The sequence below is a fragment of the Tinamus guttatus genome, unplaced genomic scaffold, assembly GCF_059628265.1.
Source record: "Tinamus guttatus ecotype Peru unplaced genomic scaffold, ASM5962826v1 Tinamus_guttatus_pri_ptg001027l, whole genome shotgun sequence".
NCBI classification, from domain to species: Eukaryota; Metazoa; Chordata; class Aves; order Tinamiformes; family Tinamidae; genus Tinamus; species Tinamus guttatus.
Window position 1 is genome coordinate 62,312 of NW_028289561.1, and position 21,005 is coordinate 83,316.

Genomic DNA, 21,005 nt, shown 5'->3' on the forward strand with positions numbered 1-21,005 from the left:
GATATACAGAATATTGAGAGATCTAAAATCCCTTCCCTCCAAAGAAATCCATGCCTAGATTAGCTGCAGGTGATTAGTAGCATAATTTTAGAAGCAATGCATTGTTTATGCTACGACGCAACTGTCTTCTGGAGTCCCAGAACTCATTCATACCCCAAATACATGGCTAAATTTCTCCTTATCATAACAGAAACCAATGATGAACACACAAATTTAAATCCTGCTTTTAAAGGAAAGAGAAAAATCCTTGCTTCATATGTGCAAAATAGCTGTAGAGAGGTTAAACCCTATTTCTGTATTCTCAATACTTGTTAAATAGTCTCATGCAAAATTACTTTCTTCTCATTTAGGAAATGCATGTTGTACACATGATTCCACCTAATCTTATGCCACTTTGCAAAGCAAAAACTAATTTCCATTCCAGAGGATTGAATTGCCTTCAACTATACAAGTTTAAAGATATGTCTACAGTTCATAAGGAGTGCATGTACATTATAAATTCATTTAAGTGCTCTACAGAGATACTGATTCTAATTAAGACTTCATTGGCTTTTTATTGAAAACAGAGTTAAAATTGCCTAATTAAGCATGAAAAAAAGAAGAAAAATTTAAATGAAGAGTGTTTACATAAGGAAAACACGTTTCTGCCAAGCTTTAACTCACCTGTAAGCCTGGAGGAGATTTTCTCTTTCCACGTCTCAGCGCCTCAATCTCCTCCGAGTGAATCACAGATGGATGCCTGAGAGGCAAAAGTCGCACTCAGGTGGTACTTGTCAGTTTGCAGTTAAGGCAGCTTCACCATTTCCTGGATCTGAGATGTATCACAGTTTTTTGTTGTTGTTTTCTTTTTGTTTGTTTGTTTGTTTTTTTACAGGACAAATCTATGTACGTTAGCTTGGGACCATCTTCTCTGAAAATGATGTTTTTTGAAAAGGCTTCTGAGCCAGGCAGGCAGGTTTGACAGCAAAGAAAACAGCAGATGGGGCAGAAGTCTAGAGGCAGAGTGGGGCTCTCCCAGTCTCCTGAGTCCTGTCATCTCTGTTTTACTGTTTTACCCCACTTTTTTCTTAGTGCCATGTCTAGTTCTCTCCTTCAACACTTACCTCCTCATTCTGACAGGGGTGTTCTTTCTATCTTGTTAACAGCACAGATTTTAATGTTGTGCTTTAGTCTCCTTGCAAGCAACCTTAATAAAGCACACACTTCTCGAAATTTCATGCATTAAACCATGAATGCAGTAGTAAAGGAGTAGATATACATGATATGGAATGAGATAAAAGTGATGTTTGTGTAGTTTTAGAACTGTATATAACTGGAAATTTAGGGAACATATGACAAGTGTGAGTGGCTTCTAAAATTCAGAAATTAATGTGGATGCATGCTCATTTTTTGATATATTAGAAATGTTTTGGAATTTGCATATCTTAAATGAATGAATTAATGAACTTTCATTTTCTAGATTCCTGTAGAAAAACGATTTTTTTTTCTGTTTTCTAATTCTTTCGTTCATTTCCCTAATAGTACAAACAAGTGGAACAGTACATGTCATTCCACAAATTACCTGCTGAAATGCGCCAGAAGATCCATGATTACTATGAACACCGCTACCAAGGCAAGATTTTTGATGAAGAAAATATTCTCAATGAGCTCAATGATCCCCTTAGGGAGGTAAGGTTAAAGTGTCCATGCAATTCTTCATGACATGGAAAGCTTTCATGCTTTTGCTCTTTCTGTGTTAAAATGCTATATTTGTTTCTACTCTGTAATGTCATTTGACCATTTACCTGATCAATGAAAGACCAGTTGAATAAACTTTATGTTAGATTGGATTGATACAAAGAAATATGCATGTTTACACTGTCTTCTCCACCAGTCAGTCAGTCATTGCCACAAAAGGATGTTAAAGAGAGTAAAATCCTATTCTTAGTTGTTGAGGCAAACCCTGATTTGCATGTTGCTGATATTTCTCTTTACCCTCTTCCTCTTCTCTCATTCTTTAAAATAGAGAGAGGTTGGACTAGAACAACCTTGGATGAAAGCTTCGTTCTACACTCCCTTCTTTGTAACCAGAATATCTGTGCAGATAGGAGCAATGAAAGTCACCAGTGAAGGGAAGTAGCATCCCTGGCTAAGGAAGTCTTTACTTGAGATCAGGAAGCTGAAAATATGACAGAATGTTCAATCCATGAAAAATACCTCTTTTATTACAAAGCCAAACTGTATTCCGGTTTTGTCTTTAATTATTATTTTCTGTTGTGCTGAAGCATTTGGAATTTTCTTCCATAAGGTATTTGTGTAGGAGTAAGGCTACATCTAGCTGAAACAGTTACCTCCTTAATGGGAATATATTCTCTTGGATGATACCCATGACCCACCTACTGAAGGATGTTTCTTTGTGTTGTCAGTTGGCTAATATCTGCCACTAAAGCAAGAAGAAAGGGATAGAGAAAAAAATAGAAGTTGAAAAAAGAGGAAAAAGCTTAAGCAGGGAAAAGAAAAGCAGGCACTCTTCCTAAAAACAGGAAGTGTGTGATGAATCCTGTGTAATTTTTGGTGATACCAGCTAATGCCTTTTAATATCCCTGCAATGAGAAGGATGGTACTGAATCCATGCATATATAACTCCCAACAGAGTGCAGGATGACATCTGTACTTTTAACTCCCTACAGAGAACAGGATGATATCTGTACTTTCAAAAAGCTTTGTGGGAGTTTATTCTTTTTAGCGAGGCTTGCAGACAAATAAGAACTTAGGTCTGTAAGGGATTTTCTGCACTGTTGAATCCAGTTCTTTGTTGTGAAAAGGACACATATTGTATAATCCAATTCCAAAATCAATCAAATTCAGTATTTAAAATAGTTGGCATATTCAACCTATATCTATAAGACATAATGCCATACCTGTTCAGAAGCTCTGAGGCCAGCTGGCACAGTTTGACCATATCCATGTTGCTAAAGTCTCATAGTTGCCTTCCTCCCTTTAAACTGCCAACTGGTAATGATGAACTGTGCCCAAAATTGCTGGGTCAGTACTAGATGGTCCAAGTCAAAATAAGGCTAAACCATGATTGTTTACACAATTTAACAGTATAGATGATTGAATTTCAGTGCCTGGGCCCATTTAATTCCCTAACATAGAGGTAGCCTCAGTCCTGTATATTTGCAAGTGTTTCAGAGGGCAGATGGGGGACTCTGGATTTTGCACTGTCAATGTACCCTGAACTCACCTTAGTTCTTTTGAAATGTCATATGAGGAAACAAGAGGAGAATGTACCATAAAAATCTATTATGTAGGACAGAAAAAGTAAGCCCAGAAACTATCCAGAGAGTGCAGTGACAGTCTAAACATGAATCTTGGCCTCTGTTAAAGAAGTGGATGTATGTACAGGCTCAGCAGTTGACATCAGGAAAAATTCATATCTATTTATCTTTTGAAGGATTAAGTATTTCTCTGTAAATGAAGTTGAATACCCTTCCAGTGCAAAATATTTTACTGACAAAAAAAATTCAATTGCAGCACTAATTCTTTCCTCTGTCCATCCTTCTTCCCTCCTTCCTTCCTCGTTCTCTCTCTTTTGTTCTTTTTCTTTCTTTTCTCCTTGTTCCTTCTTTCTTTCCTTCTCTCTCTCTCTCCCTCTCTCTCCTTCTCTATTTTTTCATTGTAAGAATGCAAGGAAAATTTGGTCAAGCATAAAAAACAAAAATCATTTCTGGGGAGAGATCAAGCATGGAAAATTTCAAAAATTAATGAGCCATTAAAAACACAGAATAAGAAGGAAATATCACTGAAGGGATGGCTTTTGCTTTCACTACGATCATGCTGTGTGTGGCATGATTTCTTTGTTTTCCATATTGCATAGGAAGAATTTATCCACCCAGCAGAGTGTTTTCATCAGAAATTGCAGTCGGGTTGAACACTGTCCTGATGACAACATAGTGGTTGTTCCAGAAAAATGTCAAGAAGAAAATGAGAAAACTGGACAGTGGCAAAGATAGAAGAGGTTTCCCAATGATTCTATCTGAATTTTGGCAGCACTTCATGTACTATGCCCTGAAAACACCACTTAGACATTTGCTTTGTTTAGCAGTTTCAAATACTGTTTTAGCTATCACTTCATTATCCACACTTTTGTAGTGCAGGTAGTGGCTTTTTGGTGTTACTAATCAATAATAAATGAGACCCATTTAAAGACAGAGCACAATTCTTCTTGATCTTGGGCAGGATATCTTATGTTTTTATAACCGCATGAGGCTGTAACATCCAGGGGATAGCACAGATATCATAATTACATCATTCAGGAATAAATATTTGTTGTGTTTTTTTTAAGTTCTTGATGAATATTATATTTTATTATACCTTCAGTTTAATGTGGGGTGAGAAGAAAACATTCAGCATCTCGATGGAGCATAATTAGCAAGATGAACGTAGTTTCTGATGAAGACATTCAACTGAAACCACAATCTCCTCACTTATAATAAGCAGAACAAAAGAAACCACACAAACGACCTAATAATTGTAGCATGAATATTACTGAAAGCTATAAAAGTATTTTCTTTTCTCCTTTTTCTTAGCCATTCTTGTTTACTTTATGGGCTGAGATTTTTTGTCCATGTTTTAAAAATTAGACTTACTCATTTCTGGTAGAAAAGTAAGTTGGAAATAATTATGCGTTATATAAATTAGATCTTCCAACTTAAAAAAAAAAAAAAAAAGGAGCGGATGTCTTGCATAAAATAACATTACTTTTACTGCTGTATATACTTACAACACAGGTAAGACTTCTGGTAAAACAGAATTGATGGTCAGTTGATTGAGCTTCTGAAAATCTGCTATGAAATATTCATAGTATATTTGATTAAGGAAATAATGATAAGCTAAAGAAAAAGTGTGTACATATGTGTGAGTGGAAACTTTATTTGGTTTATTTGGTAACAAAAATATACTCATGCTAATTACGGATAATAAGCTAGGCTTTGTACCAAAATGGAAAAAGGACCCTAGGCATTTCTAAATTTTAAAGTAGAAAAATAAATTTTCAGAGTTCTTCAGGTTTTTCATATCTGAGTAAATCGTACATTTCTCAAGTAATAGCTGACCTATATCAGTCAAAGATAAGCTTGAATTAACAAAGAAATTTCCCTTAATGGCAGTGAACAAAGGTAGACATTTAATAGTAAAGAGAATTTTAAAAGCATATCTACTCCCTGATCAAGTTAGTTGCACAATTTGAGTATATTAGTTACATGGTAATATAATTAGTTGGATATTCTCAGCTCTACACACTGTGTGACCCTCGCACTGCCACATGTGCTGCGCTCTACTACCTGCTCACAAGCTTAAAGTGTCTTTTCATTAAATTTAGAAATTTTGCTCTTACTGATAATCATAAGCCCTTTTTACAGGTAGACTTCCATGATAATAAATGTCAAACATTCCTGAGAGTCAAATAGTCAGGAGACTCCTGGCAGTTACTTGGTCTGTACAGATGGATAATTTAAAATTGCTTTAGCCAAACCATGCAAGGTTGTATTCTTCTGACCTAGCTTTAGCTATACAAAAGTTCAGCACCAAACCTGAGTTAATCATCCAGGCTCACTCTGCACCTCTGCCATCCTTACTTACTATAGAGAAAATCTAGATGATTAGTTTAGAGAAAAGGCTGCATCTTTGCACAGCTGATGGTAAAGCGTGATATTTCCCTTGATTACTCCCCTACACTCCCAACTATTTTCAGCTCTGATTTTATAAGCCTGATGTTGTTTCTCTATTTAGCATTCCTTAAGAGGTGTCTCTCTGAATAAATTACTTACTCTCCTCCAGAATCTGTAATCTCCGTGCATCTACAACATCCTTTGGCAAGGAGTTCAACTTTACTCCCTGCTGCATGAGGAACCACCTCCTTTTCTTGGCCATGAACCTGGCTCCCACTGTCTTTTGGGAATTTGATTCTTGTACCAAAAGTGATGGTACAGCCAGTTCCTACCCACCCCTTGCCTGCCGGTCAAGATGTTGTAGTTTTCTGTATCCCTCTTTTTACTATATTTTTTGAGGTAAAAGAATCCTATTCCATGTAAACTTTCCTTCCACAGAAGCCAGTTCTTCCCTATGACCACCCTTGCTGCCTTTTTTCTATTTTTTCCCAGCTCTGCTATAGCCTTTTTGAGATGAGACCACCAGATCTGTACCTACTCTAAGTCCTAAGTGATAAAAGATACATGACTATATATGCCTATGTGCATTGCTTAATATTTCTCTCCATCAGTAATCTCTAATCAGCCTATAAGAGGCCCATTTTAGTTTATTTTAATGAGATTCATTTGTACACAGTGCCCTTTCTGAAGTCAAGCAGTGAAGTTCTTAGCCTTTATTGTTCCCATAGGAGTAGTGGATTTAAGTACATTATGGTGCCTATTAAAGACATATGAATCTGAAATTCTGAAAAAGATCCAGTACACTGCTTAGTATTACATCAAGAGTAGCATTTTGGGACAGTTCTTGCAAGTAAGGGGCTCAAATAACGAAATAGTGCAAGGCTTCCATTATTGGATTTATAATTTGCTAAAAGTAATTGCATCTAAGTAAAAATAGCACTAAAACCAGATCAGTTTGGTACCCGTAGGCAAGTATATTATTAGGTAAGGTATTTGATACTCTTAAAATGATCAATTCAGTAACTTCACTCTTCTTCCCAATTAATTTTTCTAATTTTCCCCATTAAAATTTGCTTAATTTTATAATATCTCTCCTTCTGTTTCATATTTATCTTTAGAGATGACAAAATTTGTAGTTTTATGGGAATTTTATACTATAATCTTATGAGCAAAGGAGGAGACATCTACAGAGTTAATAGTATGAGGCCACAATATGGTGTGATTACAGAACAGTAAACATCGGTCTTTTTTAATAGTGCAGTCATTATGATTTTTGGATACAGGCCATCAAACATAAATATAACAACAGAAAATCAAATTAGTTTAAAAACTGTAAAATATCAGCATCAATATTAAATTATTGTTTCCATAATAACTTATGTCCATAAATTTAAGGTCAAAGAAGACTGAGAGGTATTTGTTTCATTATAATCCACTGTAATTTCATACATTTTCATTTTCACTGAAGCTTGATATGAAGCTTGAAGCGAACAATATAAAATGCATCAGAATCGTAGATGTAGCATAGAGGAACTCATTTAGGTGTATCTTTATGTAGCTGTACAGAGAGAGTGGATATATTAAAGTTTTATCACGTAGACTCAGATAGAACATGACTTTAGTTGCATGACCGAAATCATTGATGAACTATGCAACACATGAATCTTGCAAAATAAAAGATCATATACTACAGCATTTTTAAAAAATGCTAAAAAAAGAAGTATTGCTGGTTTTTTTTTTGTGCGAGGTATGTCCAAATAATTGTCAATTTATATAAGGCTTAAACAAAGCCCTAAAAATCTCCTAGAAAAGATTATGAATAAGTTTTATAAATAAAAAAAAGACATTTTAATTTTGGAAATTGGCAGATGATCAGTACAGGTTCAATGATTGTGTTTTAAGATTCTGTGGTCCACAAGGTGTGACATGGTACCAAACTGTACATTTCAGACATGACAGTTCTTTCATGAGCTCCTCAAATATATTAATCAAAATCAAATCCGATACTTTTAGAGCAGTAGTTGATTTGTTTCTTAAAAGGGTAAATTACCTGAGAAAAGTGGCAGAAGATTTAGAAGCAAAATGCTAGCTAAGCATTCAGCTAGTAAAGCTGAATGCTGTAAGACATCAAAGACAGAGAAGATAAGTCCACTCTGTGTCTGCTACTTTATCATCTGCTAGTCAAGCATCTGAAGAGCAGAATTGGAAAGACAGGCTATAAGCAAGGGCAACAATTGCTGTTTCATTCAGAGGACAACAGCTATTGCCACGGGCATGCTGTCCTGCAGGGGAGAATTTCTCACCATTGCTTCATGCAGTCCATGTCTCCATGTCTAAGGAAGTGAAAGACTGTTCCTGTAGCTGCTACCCAGAAAATGTTAGGGGAGGGGATGGGAAGAGGCAGGCATCTATTCTTTCTTGTTCTTGTTCTTGTTCTTGTTGTTCCTCTTGTTCTTGTTGTTGTTGTTGTTGATTTTCTTCTTTTCATGTAACTTCTGCTAAAGCCAACAAAGTTAATAGGTATTAGGCAGTGCTGACCACAGCATGTTCACTCCTACTAGAGCTGAATGTACTATTGCAGTTATAAATGGAGTTGCTGATTTCCAGGAGATTAAAAAAATAACAAAGAACATTAGTTGTCTTCTGGTTTAGTTTTCTCTACATAAACACATTCTGTTTTAACACTGTGCTTACTTTTTCTTTGGATAGTGTTCTGTCTAGCAGGATCTGGAAATTTTATGTTGTTCAACTTATGCTATAATGATCTTCTGCCCTAGTTCTTGAAAGGACTTTGAGTCCTTTTGTCAAAATGGAACAGGATTTAACAAATGTTTCTCTGAATCCTTTAGGAAAATAATGGTAAACCCTCTTGATCAGTGTCTGAAATTACATGGTCTGTTTTAATTAAAGATTAGGAACTGCAGGATCTGTCTACAAGATAGCAATCTAATACTGTGCATCAGTATTACTTGCTAAGGTATTACTGGTTCATTTTCCCATAGTGTGCTCTTGAAGCAAAAAATCTTCATGCCTGTGTAAGGGGAATGTGGGCAGAGGAAGGGGGAGCATCTTGCAAGCAGCACAAAGGGGAAGCTGCTGTATAGGGAGGGCAGGGATGCATGACAAGAATGTGCCCTTGTCCCTTTACTCCTTCTCTATCTCCTTCTTGGAGATTGTGAGAGGGAACATCTTTTCCTTTTGTTTTTAATGTAAAATTTAAATCATGGACCTAGGTGCAGGTTAAATTCTTTCTGCACCTCATTTGTTTAGAGTTGGTAAAGGCACTTTGGGGATCATTTAATAGTAAAGTTTCTGTGTTAAGTGGGCACCCTTAAAAGATGCCAATGTCCATGAAACTCACCATAAAGATTTGCTGGGATTTACCAGCAAGAGGAGATAAATGTACCATGAACTGTCTGATACAGAAGAAAATGCATGTGGGTATTTTTATGGACTTGCTGTGTTATGTTATCCAGCTCTCACATTAGGGATGGTAGTAACCACATGCAGAAAGGTACACAGCATTTCCCATGCATAACTTGGAGTTCCCTTTAAAAGCATGGGCTTTAAATAAGGGCAAGGCAAAGAGAACAGAAACCAATGGAGCATAAAATCTATTCTGAATGAACACTGATAGATCTATTTTTCAGTAGATATACTGGTGATTTAAGAAGGTAAATCTTGTTAAAGCTGTGGGGGATATCAAAGTGTTGCACAACATGGCAATGCTAGATCCTTGTTTCGCTCTTTTTCTAGTTTTGCTTGAACAAAGAAGTGGTGCATTTTTCTAGAATGAGCACAAAACTCAGTGTCTACACTGTAGTTTTAGACTGTTGTTATTTAGCAGTAAGCAAATACAAATACTTTTTTTTTTCTCAAAAACTATCTCACTTCCAGATAAGCAAAAGGTAGAAGACTGATTATTTTCTTAAGTCCTGCTACCTGAAAAAGCAGGGACTCTCCTCCTCAATGCCAAAACATAATGTTTTTAAGGCATAATATCCATATAATGCCTTCTTTTGCTGAAGAGCCTTTAAATAATAGATTAAATAGATATGGGGATGGAAAAAGCCTTTTTTGTTTATTCACAGAATATTCCTCTAATATTGCATGTTGGCTTTTCAATGGAATTATCTGTATTTCCATTAAAAGTGCTTAAAATAACTTATTAATGGAAAGATAATGACATATAGTGTAGATCTTGCTGCATGAGGTGCTGAAGACTTACACTTACTGAAGACTTACACTTACTGAAGACTTTACACTTGTTTAAAGATAAGTGCCAAGCACTGAAGGAACTTAATATTTGGTATTTCCAGTGATGAATAAGACACATTCTCACTTCGGGGCTAAACTACCGTGATACTGTTAGAGACTACAGAATTAAAACCTGGTGTAAAACGTGGAATCTGACACGATGAGTACAGGTACAAAATTCCCATTAATTCCTTTTCCTGAGCCCAAGGTAACGTATTTTATCTGGTGTGTCCATGCCTTTCGTGATACCTTGCCAGGCATAGGCAGTGGTAACAGTGCATCCCCAACTCACCTTGACAGCACTAGAGCTCCTCCAGGGAGGAGTTTTCCTAAGAGGTTTCCCAGCTTCTTCTGCTGGAGTTGGCTAGTTAATCTTCTAGTGAAAAAAATAACTTTCTTTTTTCTCTTTTGTCAAAAGTAGAAATAATAATAAAGGGACCAGAGCACATACAGTTAGAGGCTTTAGGAACTGATCACTGCATGTCTGTGTGTTCTGGTTACTGCAGCACATTTGAAGCAATGGATGGTGCCTTGCTGAAAGGCTAAATTATTTTGTAGATGTCGCCCATGCTTTGTGGTAAATATCTTTGTGATTATGTGTATCATAAAGAAAAGACTCATTTTTTTTTGTAACTAACAACTTTCCTTTTAGCCTAGATTGTTTCTGCCAGTTATTAGTTAACTGTGCAACTGAATACCACTTAGCTATCTTTTCCTTGCTGCAGTGACATGAATTTGTGTGTTTTTTTTCACACAAAGTCCATCTAACAAAACTCTAGTTTATCATTCTATCAATCATTGCTTCATGTTGCATAACTACTTGCATATTTGTGTAAACACAAGGTTTCATAGTAAGACACATTCTACCAGGAGTAGAAAGTCCTCCAGTCAGTAGGGTTTGAAAATAAAATAGCTTGTGTTTATTAGCATCAGACAGAAAATAAGACATTACCAAGAGAAAGTAAAGTACTGGCAGTATTATGTGTAAATGCCTTTAAAACATGACAGACCTTGAAAGGAAACAAAAGACAATGACATCTGTAGAGGCGTTGAGCAGAACTGGAGGGATATGTAGTTTGCTTTGTCATTCTCCAGCAGCAGATACATTCTGTATAATATTGATACTTATAGCACTATGACAAACTTAGAATGTGAGAAAGAGGTTAATACCCTTCCTGAGCCATTTATTTAAAGTTCATAGCTGGCCTATTTTTAGACCACCATGTGAGATAGATGATGTTGGCTGAAAATAGATACAGATCATGTGTCCTTGCAGAATATAGAACATCAGGACATTTCATTTCCAAAGAACATAATTGGGACTAGGAGCAGAATCTTCTTTCCTCTCACCTTTTTGCTTGCAGATTAGAACTTTAGTTATACAAGCACACACTTTTACACAAGTTATATTAACCTCTGAAATATTCAACTGATAGTAATTTCAAGTATAATTCTAATGGGACACATTATGTTAAAAATACAATTTGAACCAAAAGCTTAGCCCTGACCAAATGTGCGCATGCACATACATATACATATATATATGTAGACCTATGTATATATTTATATGTAAATAGTTAAATAGATAGATAAATGGATGCACACACATGCATACACATCCATGCAAACACACGTGTATAAGATATTTGTATGGAAAAAATTGGGAATCCGATTCCTATATAATGCTCTGTCAATACATCTGCATAATACTCTGTAAACACATACATTACATTACATAAAACTGTGTAGTCGTTATGTTTCTCATTGTCACAGTATATCTCTATACACATTTCCTATGCTATCAGTCTGTGGTTATAACATATGACCTTAAATGACAAGGCCTTTAAGGACTTTCCTATGAAATAGAATCAATATAGATAAAAGTATTCATAAAAGCACAGATTAGGATATAGCCTTAAAATAATTTGAAAACCTTTTTGAATAAATTATAGGAACAAATTTCTTATGGAAATAATCCTCAGCCTATATTTAATTCATAAAGTGGGTAATGTGCTTATACTAAAACACTATTAACAGTTAAATAAATGCTAAACTTTGGACCAGCAGATGAACTAAAATTGTTTTAAAAAAGAATATTTGACTGATGTAAGAAGTGTGCCGGTGCATATTCACCTACTTCCTGCAGTTGGCGAGTATCATGCGTAGGAGCTAATCACAGTGTCTGAGAGCACTACTATCATTAGGCTCCTGAGCTTCTAGTGCACGTCTAATTCTGTAAGGGAAGCCCAGGCACAAATATATAAGGTTTTAGTGATTGTATGCACAGAGGAGACACAGCCTAGTTACTAAAAAATGGATGATAGAAAGGTACTGGTTATCTCCCCTGCCCTCTTGGGTATATAATTTACATAGACACTTCCTTTCTTATTCCCTGGAAGACATATACTCAGGATGTACAGATATTAGGGATGTATCCCTTGCATCCTTAATCTGACAAGTCTTGACTGTAGTTTGGCGGTTAGTGGTAATGAAACTATTCATTTGTTACTATGACACCATACACTCTCATTTATCCTGTTTATATTTTACACTAACACCAGTTAGTGTAAAGTCTCAAACAACTGCCTAATTTTTTTTTCAGTTTTGATGTAGAATATTTCAATATGGTACCTATTCTACAGCTAATGATATTCCTAAACTAAATATCTTTATCCAAGACAAATTAACCATTCCAAGATTTGCCATCCTTAAGCTTGTCTGGTTATTGGATATTTAAAGAATCTGATGCATTACTTTTAATCTGGATATTTTACAAATTCACATAGACTAGTCTCCTCCTGACAGTTTGACTCCTCTTTCCTCCGCATGATCTGCTATTGAGGCGGTTCTTGCCTACTCGCACTCCTCAGAATTTCTTATGTTCTTTATACCTCCTGTGCCGCTGATGCATCTCTTTTCCCTGCAGCTACCAATATTAGTCAAAATAGCACTTTTAAGCAAATTCTATCTTCAGGGCTGTCTGGCTGTCACTCTGCAAAGATATTCACAGAGACTTCATCATAATATTTATCATCTGATTTTCTTTTTTTTTCTGGAGGCAGCTCTCCATGTCTCACCCTTTCATTTATAACTGATCACAATGCTCATGTATCTCTCATAGAATGCTTAAGGTTGGAAGGGACTTCTAGAGGTCATCTAGTCCAACCCCCCTGCATACGCAGGGACACCTAGAGCACGTGGCACAGGATTGCATCCAAGTGGGTTTTGAAGATCTCCAGAGAAGGAGACTCCACAACCTCTCTGGGCAGCCTGTTCCAGTGCTCTGGCACCCTCACTGTCAAGAAATTTTTCCTTAAGTTCCTGTGGAACTTTTGATGCTTTAGTTTCTGGCTGTTTCCTATAGTTCAATCAGTGGCCACCACTGAAAAGAGGCCAGCACCATCCTCCTCATTGAGGAGGTACTTATAGACACTGATCAGGTCTCCTCTCAGCCTTCTCTTCTCCAGGCTGAACAGGCCCAGCTCCCTCAGTCTCTCCTCATAGGACAGATGTTCCAGGCCCCTGATCATCCTCGTAGCCCTGTGCTGGACTCTCTCCAGTAGCTCCACATCCCTCTTGTACTGTGGGGCCCAGAACTGGACACAATACTCCAGATGCAGCCTCACCAGGGCTGAGTAGAGGGGCAGGATCACCTCCCTCGACCTGCTGGAGACACTCTTCTTAATGCACCCCAGGATCCCATTGGCCTTCTTGGCCACGAGGGCACACTGCTGCCTCATGGTCAACTTGTCGTCCACCATGACTCTCTGCAGAGCTGCTCTCCAGAAGGTCAGTCCCCAGCCTGTACTGGTGCCTGGGGTTATTCCTCCCCAGGTGCAGGACCTTGCACTTGGCCTTGTTGAATTGCATGAGGTTTTTCACCGCCCAGTTGTCCAGTCTGTCCAGGTCCCTCTGGATGGCAGCGCAGCCCTCTGGGGTATCAACTACTCCTCCCAGTTTGGTATCATCAGCAAACTTGCTGAGGGAGCACTCTGTGCCTTCATCCAGGTCATTGATGAATAAATTGAACAGGACTGGACCAAGGACTGACCCCTGGGGGACCCCACTAGCCACAGGCCTCCAACTAGACTCTGCACCGCTGATCACCACCCTCTGGGCTCTGCCATCCAGCCAGTTCCTAATCCACCTCAGCATCCACTCATCTATCCCACACTTCTGGAGCTTGCCCAGGAGGATGTTGTGAGGGCCAGTGTCAAAAGCCTTGGTGAAGTTGAGATAGACGACATCCACCACTCTCCCCTCATCTATCCAGCCGGTCATTCCATGATAGAAGGCTATCGGGTTAGTCAAGCATGATTTTCCCTTGGTGAATCCATGCTGACTACTCTTGAGCACCTTCTTGTCCTCCATGTGCCTGGAGACAACGGCCAGTATGAGCCGTTCCATCACTTTTCTGGGGACGGAGGTGAGGCTGACTGGCCTGTAGTTGCCTGGGTCCTCCCTCTTGCCTTTTTTGAAGACTGGCGTGACATTGGCCTTCTTCCAGTCCTCTGGCACCTCCCCCGTTCTCCAGGATCTTTCAAAGATGATGGAGAGCGGCTTAGCTATGACCTCTGCCAGCTCACGCAGCACTCTGGGATGCATCCCATCAGGGCCCATGGATTTGTGGGTATGGAGTTTCCTTAGGTGCTCTCTGACCCAATCTTCCTCTACTCAGGGCAAGTCTTCCTCTCTCCAGGCTTCTTCTCTTGTCCCTAGGGCCTGGGGCTCTAAAGGGCTGCCCTTGGTAAACACCGAAGCAAAGGTGGCATTCAGCAACTCTGCTTTTTCTGTGTTCTTCGTAACCAGGGTACCCACCCTGTACACCAGTGGATCCACGTTTTCCATGATCTTCCTTTTGCTGTTAATATATTTGAAGAAGTTTTTCTTGTTATTTTTAACGTCCCTTGCCAGATTGCGTTCCAAACGCGCCTTAGCTTTCCTTGTCGCATCTCTGCATTCCCTGACTACGTTCCTGTATTTCTCCCAGGGGGCCTGTCCTTTTTTCCACATTCTATATACCGCCGCCTTCTGCTTGAGCATTGCCACAATCTCCTTGCTCATTCACGCAGGTCTCCTGCCCCCTCTGCCTGACTTCTTACACACAGGGATGCACTGTTGCTGGGCGTGGAGGAAGTGCTGCTTGAAAACTAACCAGTTGTCTTGGGCCCCCCTTACTTCTAGAGCTCTAGCCCATGCGATTCTTCCGTGGCCCTCCTGAAGTCCATGGTTGCAAGGCTACTTACAGCCCTGCCACCTCCTCGTTGGATCCTGAACTCCACCAACTCATGGTCACTGCAGCCGAGGCTACCCCCCAACTTCACATCTCCTACAAGTCCCTCTGTTCCGGATGGGCTCGGGATTCGGCAATAATCATGCCAGAATGAGGTGACTACCTCAAGCATTTATTCAGGTGAAAGCACATAAAAGAAGCAAAATATGGATAACTACTCATGAGGTGATGCCTGCCGATCTGGGCCCGAACATCCTCTCGAGCTGGCAGATCAGAGAGAGAGAGTTGCTGACCAGCTCCCACGGAGACAATGTAGTCCTCAGAGTTAGGAGTTTCTCCTCCCCCCACTCTCTCCGCACTGTCCTCTCTATGCCTGGTGCATCCTGGCACATAGGGTCAGTACGACCCAGGAGGCAGGCCGGGGGGGGTGGACAAACTTCGCCTTCAGTTGTGCCACTCTCCCCCCTGGGTGCGCAGGCACGCATACCAGTCGGGGGTCCCAGCCCTCAATTCGAGGGTCCTGCCTTCCTCCTCTTCTTCCTCATTTCCGGGTGTTTGACCTCCAAAGCTAGTTTGGAGGACGTCTGTGGTTAAGTTGGCTACAAGCCCAGCCGAGCGGCCGGCTTCAACAGGTTTCCAGGGGGAGTTGCCTGTGAACCGGGCTGAGCAGCTGCATCCCTGCTCCTTATCGCTCAGCCCAGGCAGGCAAACATCTTCTTTCCCAAGGTCTGGCCTCTGCTTCTCACAGGAGATTTTCATGACTCTACAGATCACAGAAATTTCCATCTCCAATACACCCTCTCTATTTGTTAGCACGAGGTCCAGTATCCCACCTCTCCTTGTTGGCTCCTCCACAACCTGCGTCAAAAAGTATGTATCTACATATGTACAACATATCATATTGTATGATACATAATGTATGTACACTACATACATAATGTTTGTGTCTACATATCTACAGTCTTTTCAGCAGTCTCATTCAGAAGGCAATTAATATGGTTTCATAATTAATGTGTCCCTGTTCACATAATAAACCAGTGACGAAGGCTGGATTCAGAATTCTTTCTCTCTTTCTTTCTTTCTTTCTTTCTCTCTTTCTCTCTTTCTCTCTCTCTTTCTCTCTTTCTTTCTTTCTTTCTTTCTTTCTTTCTTTCTTTCTTTCTTTCTTTCTTTCTCCCTTTCTTTCTCTCTCTCTCTCTTTTTCTCTTTCTCTCTCTCTCTCTTTCTTTCTCTCTTTCTCTCTTTCTTTCTTTCTTTCTCCCTTTCTTTCTCTCTCTCTCTCTCTCTCTCTCTCTCTTTCTCTCTTTCTTTCTTTCTTTCTTTCTTTCTTTCTTTCTTTCTTTCTTTCTTTCTTTCTTTCTTTCTTTCTTTCTTTCTTTCTTTCTTTCTCCCTTTCTCCCTTTCTCTCTCTCTTTCTCTCTCTCTCTCTTTTTCTCTTTCTTTCTCTCTTTCTCTCTTTTCTTTCTTTATTTTTCTTTCTCTTTTTCTCTTTGTCTTTCTTTTTCTTTCTTTTTCTCTTTCTTTCTTTCTCTCTTTCTTTTTCTCTTTCTCTCTTTCTCTCTCTCTTTCTCCCTTTCTCTCTTTCTCTCCTTCTCTCTTTCTTTCTCCCTTTCTCTCTCTCTCTCTTTCTCTCTTTCTCTCTTTCTTTCTTTCTCTCTCTTTCTCTCTTTTTCTTTCTTTATTTTTCTCTCTCTCTTTCTTTGTCTTTGTCTTTCTTTTTCTCTTTCTCTCTTTCTTTCACTCTTTCTTTTTCTCTTTCTCTCTTTCTCTCTCTCTTTCTCCCTTTCTCTCTTTCTCTCTTTCTCTCCTTCTCTCTTTCTCTCTTTCTTTCTCTCTTGTTTAATTTTCTATATATATTTAAAAGACCCACAGAAGCATAAGATGCTCAGAACTGCTCTCCCATAACCTCAATTAAATCAATTAACAAACCAAGAAAAAATGGATATCCTTCATCAGACTGACTTTATTGGAGGTTTGGTTGAACCATATATTCTCAAAAGGATTATCCTGTCTGCATTTGAATTTAATGTAATAATAATTCTGAAGCATAAAAAATGCACATAAGGCATTGAATATAAAATTCTAGTATAGTAGGGAATGATAGAAAAGTATACAGAAGGCCCAACATTTAATCAAAGAAGCCAAGAAAATAATTGATCAAACCTATATCCCTTCCGCTTGCAAATGCATAAAAAGATTACTTTCTCTTAGGAAACAGCAATACTACCATATGCACTTTTTAAGGCAGTCTCAAGTTGTGGTGAAGAGATCAGGACAGAAAAAGAAAAAGAGCAGTTTCAACTCAATTTTGACAGAATCCAAGCTGCAGATTTAATTAAGCATTTAGCTGGAAAGCATATTTATTCCCCCCTTCTTTTTGACTGCTTAAGTCAGTTAATCTCACAGCTGATGTATGGTTTTCTGAAGGTCTTGGGGACCTCAGTGCTTTGAAATGTAAATACACAAGCTGCCAAGTGGTTTTCAAGGCATGCAAGATTATGTGGATGGCCTTTGCCCTGGAGATCACTGTATTTTCAGGATTTGTGCTTTGTCTGTCGGTGAAACATGCATGTAGGTTACCTCAGATCAGAGGTTCTTGGGCTTCTAAGATATAGCCAGAGGGTAGCTATGTGCCTTGATCTGCAATATCCAGCTATGTTAACCAAGCATCAAAATATAAAAATCCTGAAGAAAAGAGAATTGTGTTTCTCAGTGTACCTCTAGGCATAAATTATGGTATCCAAGCACATAGAGTAACCTACTGTAAGTGAAGTCCAAGCAAGGTCTCCATGTTAAAAGTGCCCTTGTTCCAGCATGGCCACAATGAAGCACTAGGCTGTATTTCCCTGAAGAGAACTCTAGAAAAAGATTAATGCAGCTGAAAAATGAAAAAGTCATGAAAATGCCATGTTCAAAAGAAATATGTGCATATGTTACTTTTACTTATCTGAATGAGCAAAATGTTTTTAAGTGGTAGATTCTGTATAGATGATTAAATGCAATGTAACAATGCAAATTGAATAAACAATTTCAAGTGCACCAAAATTAAGAATATTGCTCCATATGGATTTTCTGGCTTTAAACAAGTTGTGAGCTATATAGTCATTCCCTCAATAAGGATACTAATCCTAGTCCTCCCGACTGCCTATTATCAAACCTATTGTAACGCTCTTTTGCCTATTGTAAAACTTGTTGAACTTAGGATCTGTGAAATGCCTCCTTTCTGACAAATTTGACCATAATTGACCAATGGATTAAAAACTTACAGGGAAGCAAGACCACATACAGTGTATGACTCCTTAAAAAACAGTTTAAATATATTTAATCTGCTCATATACCCCCAAATCCCTCAATATCATGCTTTTTTTCCCATAGTTCTCCCTTAATTACTTTCTCAGTATTTTTTCCATTATGATTTATTGCTAAGAGATGAAATAGCTTTCTCAATAAGATGAGTTATTCCTTTTAGTGACCAGGAAATTAAGACTGCCTCAGTTTCTTTTCCATTCTTTCTCCTCTCCCAGGAAATGCTCAGTGAAAAAAATGCACCAGATTTTGACAGTACTATGTAGAAATGACCTAATGAAGTTATTTTCATGTAGCCATATAGACTTTGATGGCCAACATATAAGGACATGGTTTGTCAATGGAAGCAGTGGCTTTTATTTGACTAACTGGAATAGTGGACAACCTTTCAGGCACACAAGTCTTTCAAGAACTTTGTCTATTTTTTCCATCCCTGTCTGTGGGGCAGCCCAGTGTGAGCACTGCCCTGAGCTGGAGCACCGTGCCTGGTTCCTGGCCACAGTTGCCTTCCCTCCAGCTCCCTCGCACTGTGTTGCACCAGGCTCCGTGCTGGTCACAGCCTGGTTACAGCCAAAGCAGCCTGGTGGCTGCCTCTAAATGTGACATCTTGAGACATGCTGGTGCAGTCATCCAAAAATGGCAGGTATACTGAAGCCATGCAAAATGATAATTTTTGATGATTTAATATCACCTGGAGAAAATGGCCAGGAAGCCCAAGATGAGTACTAAAGATAGAGGGAGACAGTGTAATTACCTAACTTAATCTCTTACATAAAGCAGACCGTAGCACCTCCGATTTAGTTCTTATGTAATGGATCAATATTTGAACTAGATCAACACTTGCTCCATTTAGGTCTGAATCATTCTTTCCCTTTAACCACTTTAGCAATATAATGTTTTCCTAATCCTTTCCTAAGGGTTCACTTAGTGTTTTCTTGTTGTAGAAGTGAAGAAAAAAAGCTTTATTATTTGTTCTAATTAATAAATCATTTTCTAGAGCATAAGCTGGTTGCAATCTGACTCCAAAGAATTTGCAATCTGACTCCAAAGAATTAAAGAAAATATGAGTGAAAAATTTTTCTTTGCGCAGAAAAAAGTCAACTTATATTTTGATAGTTTCTTCTACTGTTACCTTTGTTTTAAAACACCAAACTGCTTCTCCCAGTGCTTTCTGAATCACATAAAACATTCTTAATAATCTTTGCTGTTTCTTTTTCCCTTAGATGCTATTTAAAGTAATATACAAGAACTTGAAATTACGGCACTGCCCATGATTAAGACTCACAGAAATGTTTTTTGCTTGCTCTGAATGGTCTTGTATTTAAATAAAAGAACACTATAGAAAAACAAAGCATTTAAAAATGACACATTTCCTCTCCCTCAGTAATTTTCCACCTTCTAACATCTTAAATAAGGAAAGTTTGTACTTTAGCATAAACTTGCACAGAAAACTAATTACCACAGTAGGGTGGATATGCAGCTATGCTTGTAGTTTCTTTAGACAACTCGGACTGAGTGGATTACATATATATATACATGAATGGATCTCGATATAGATTGTATAGCAGTAGAGTATGGTGGGTATTTTGCTGTGTTTCCTCAGAAGAGAGCAATTCCTCTCCTTCTTTTGGATGGGTCTGTGTGGAAGCCTGCATTCTCACCTCTGTGCTCTGCTATGAAGTTATTAAAATGTTACTAATAACTTCTCTGATTTTTTCCTATTTCCTTTTTTTTTTTCTTCATCTGCTCCACTTTTCATTTTTATTCTAAACACCTGTTGCCCAGCTCCTGTGCTCTCACTCTTTCAGGAACTTGAGTTTCTCAGTCTCTTCTTTGAAGTCAACCTTGCTGTCTCCTTTGTGGATTCTTCTAGATCCATTGCATTTCCTCTTTTTGTTTTCCTCACATTCTCTTCATCTCAGTGATACTCCACCTAGTTTTGTTTTTCTTTCTTTCTGATCATGGCTAGTTGAGCCTTTCACTCTACCTGCCTTTTCAGTGCTTATTCAGCAGCTTCTCTCCCATTTGAGCTCCTTTTTTCTTTTTGTTAGCGATTTCCTTTCTCTGCCTCCTAGGTGCAAGAGGGAGCTTTTTCACTTTCAGGAACAGAAAACAAGCAGCAAGTCTACTCAGAAGACCCCTGTTGATTTCAATGGCTCCACAGCCAAATATGATGTGCATTTATGTTATCACTGCACTTTCAGTGGTGTTTGCAGCAACATCAGAAAGATGTTATTGGTGTAATATTTAAAAACACAAACTTTCTATTGGGATAACTTTTGTCACTTAATAAATAGATCTACTGCAGACCAATCTTATCCATATTCTTTTCCGTGTGGCAGCCAGTGTAATTCCTATTAAATTTTTATCTTTCTGTCACTTTTTTCTTGAAAGGCAAGGAGAATAATAAATAACCTGTGACAATCACCTAAAAAGACAACATTTGACCTTATTAAAATAAATCATTACTACACTATTGTTTCAATCACTTCACTGGAAACAGAGATGAAAATTTAATGAGAAGACTGAATGTTAGGCAAAAAAAATGAAAACAGAAA

General features: G+C 38.3%; 1 protein-coding gene across 1 annotated transcript in view; it reads left to right on the plus strand.

The window, feature by feature from the left end:
• Nucleotides 1–21,005, plus strand: part of LOC104565757 (potassium/sodium hyperpolarization-activated cyclic nucleotide-gated channel 1-like) — an 88,020-nt gene that overhangs the window by 48,323 nt on the left and 18,692 nt on the right. The window contains exon 4 of the mRNA XM_088538353.1: nt 1,522–1,668. Within this exon, the coding sequence (XP_088394479.1) occupies nt 1,522–1,668 (147 nt within the window). The remainder of the gene's footprint in view (nt 1–1,521; nt 1,669–21,005) is intronic.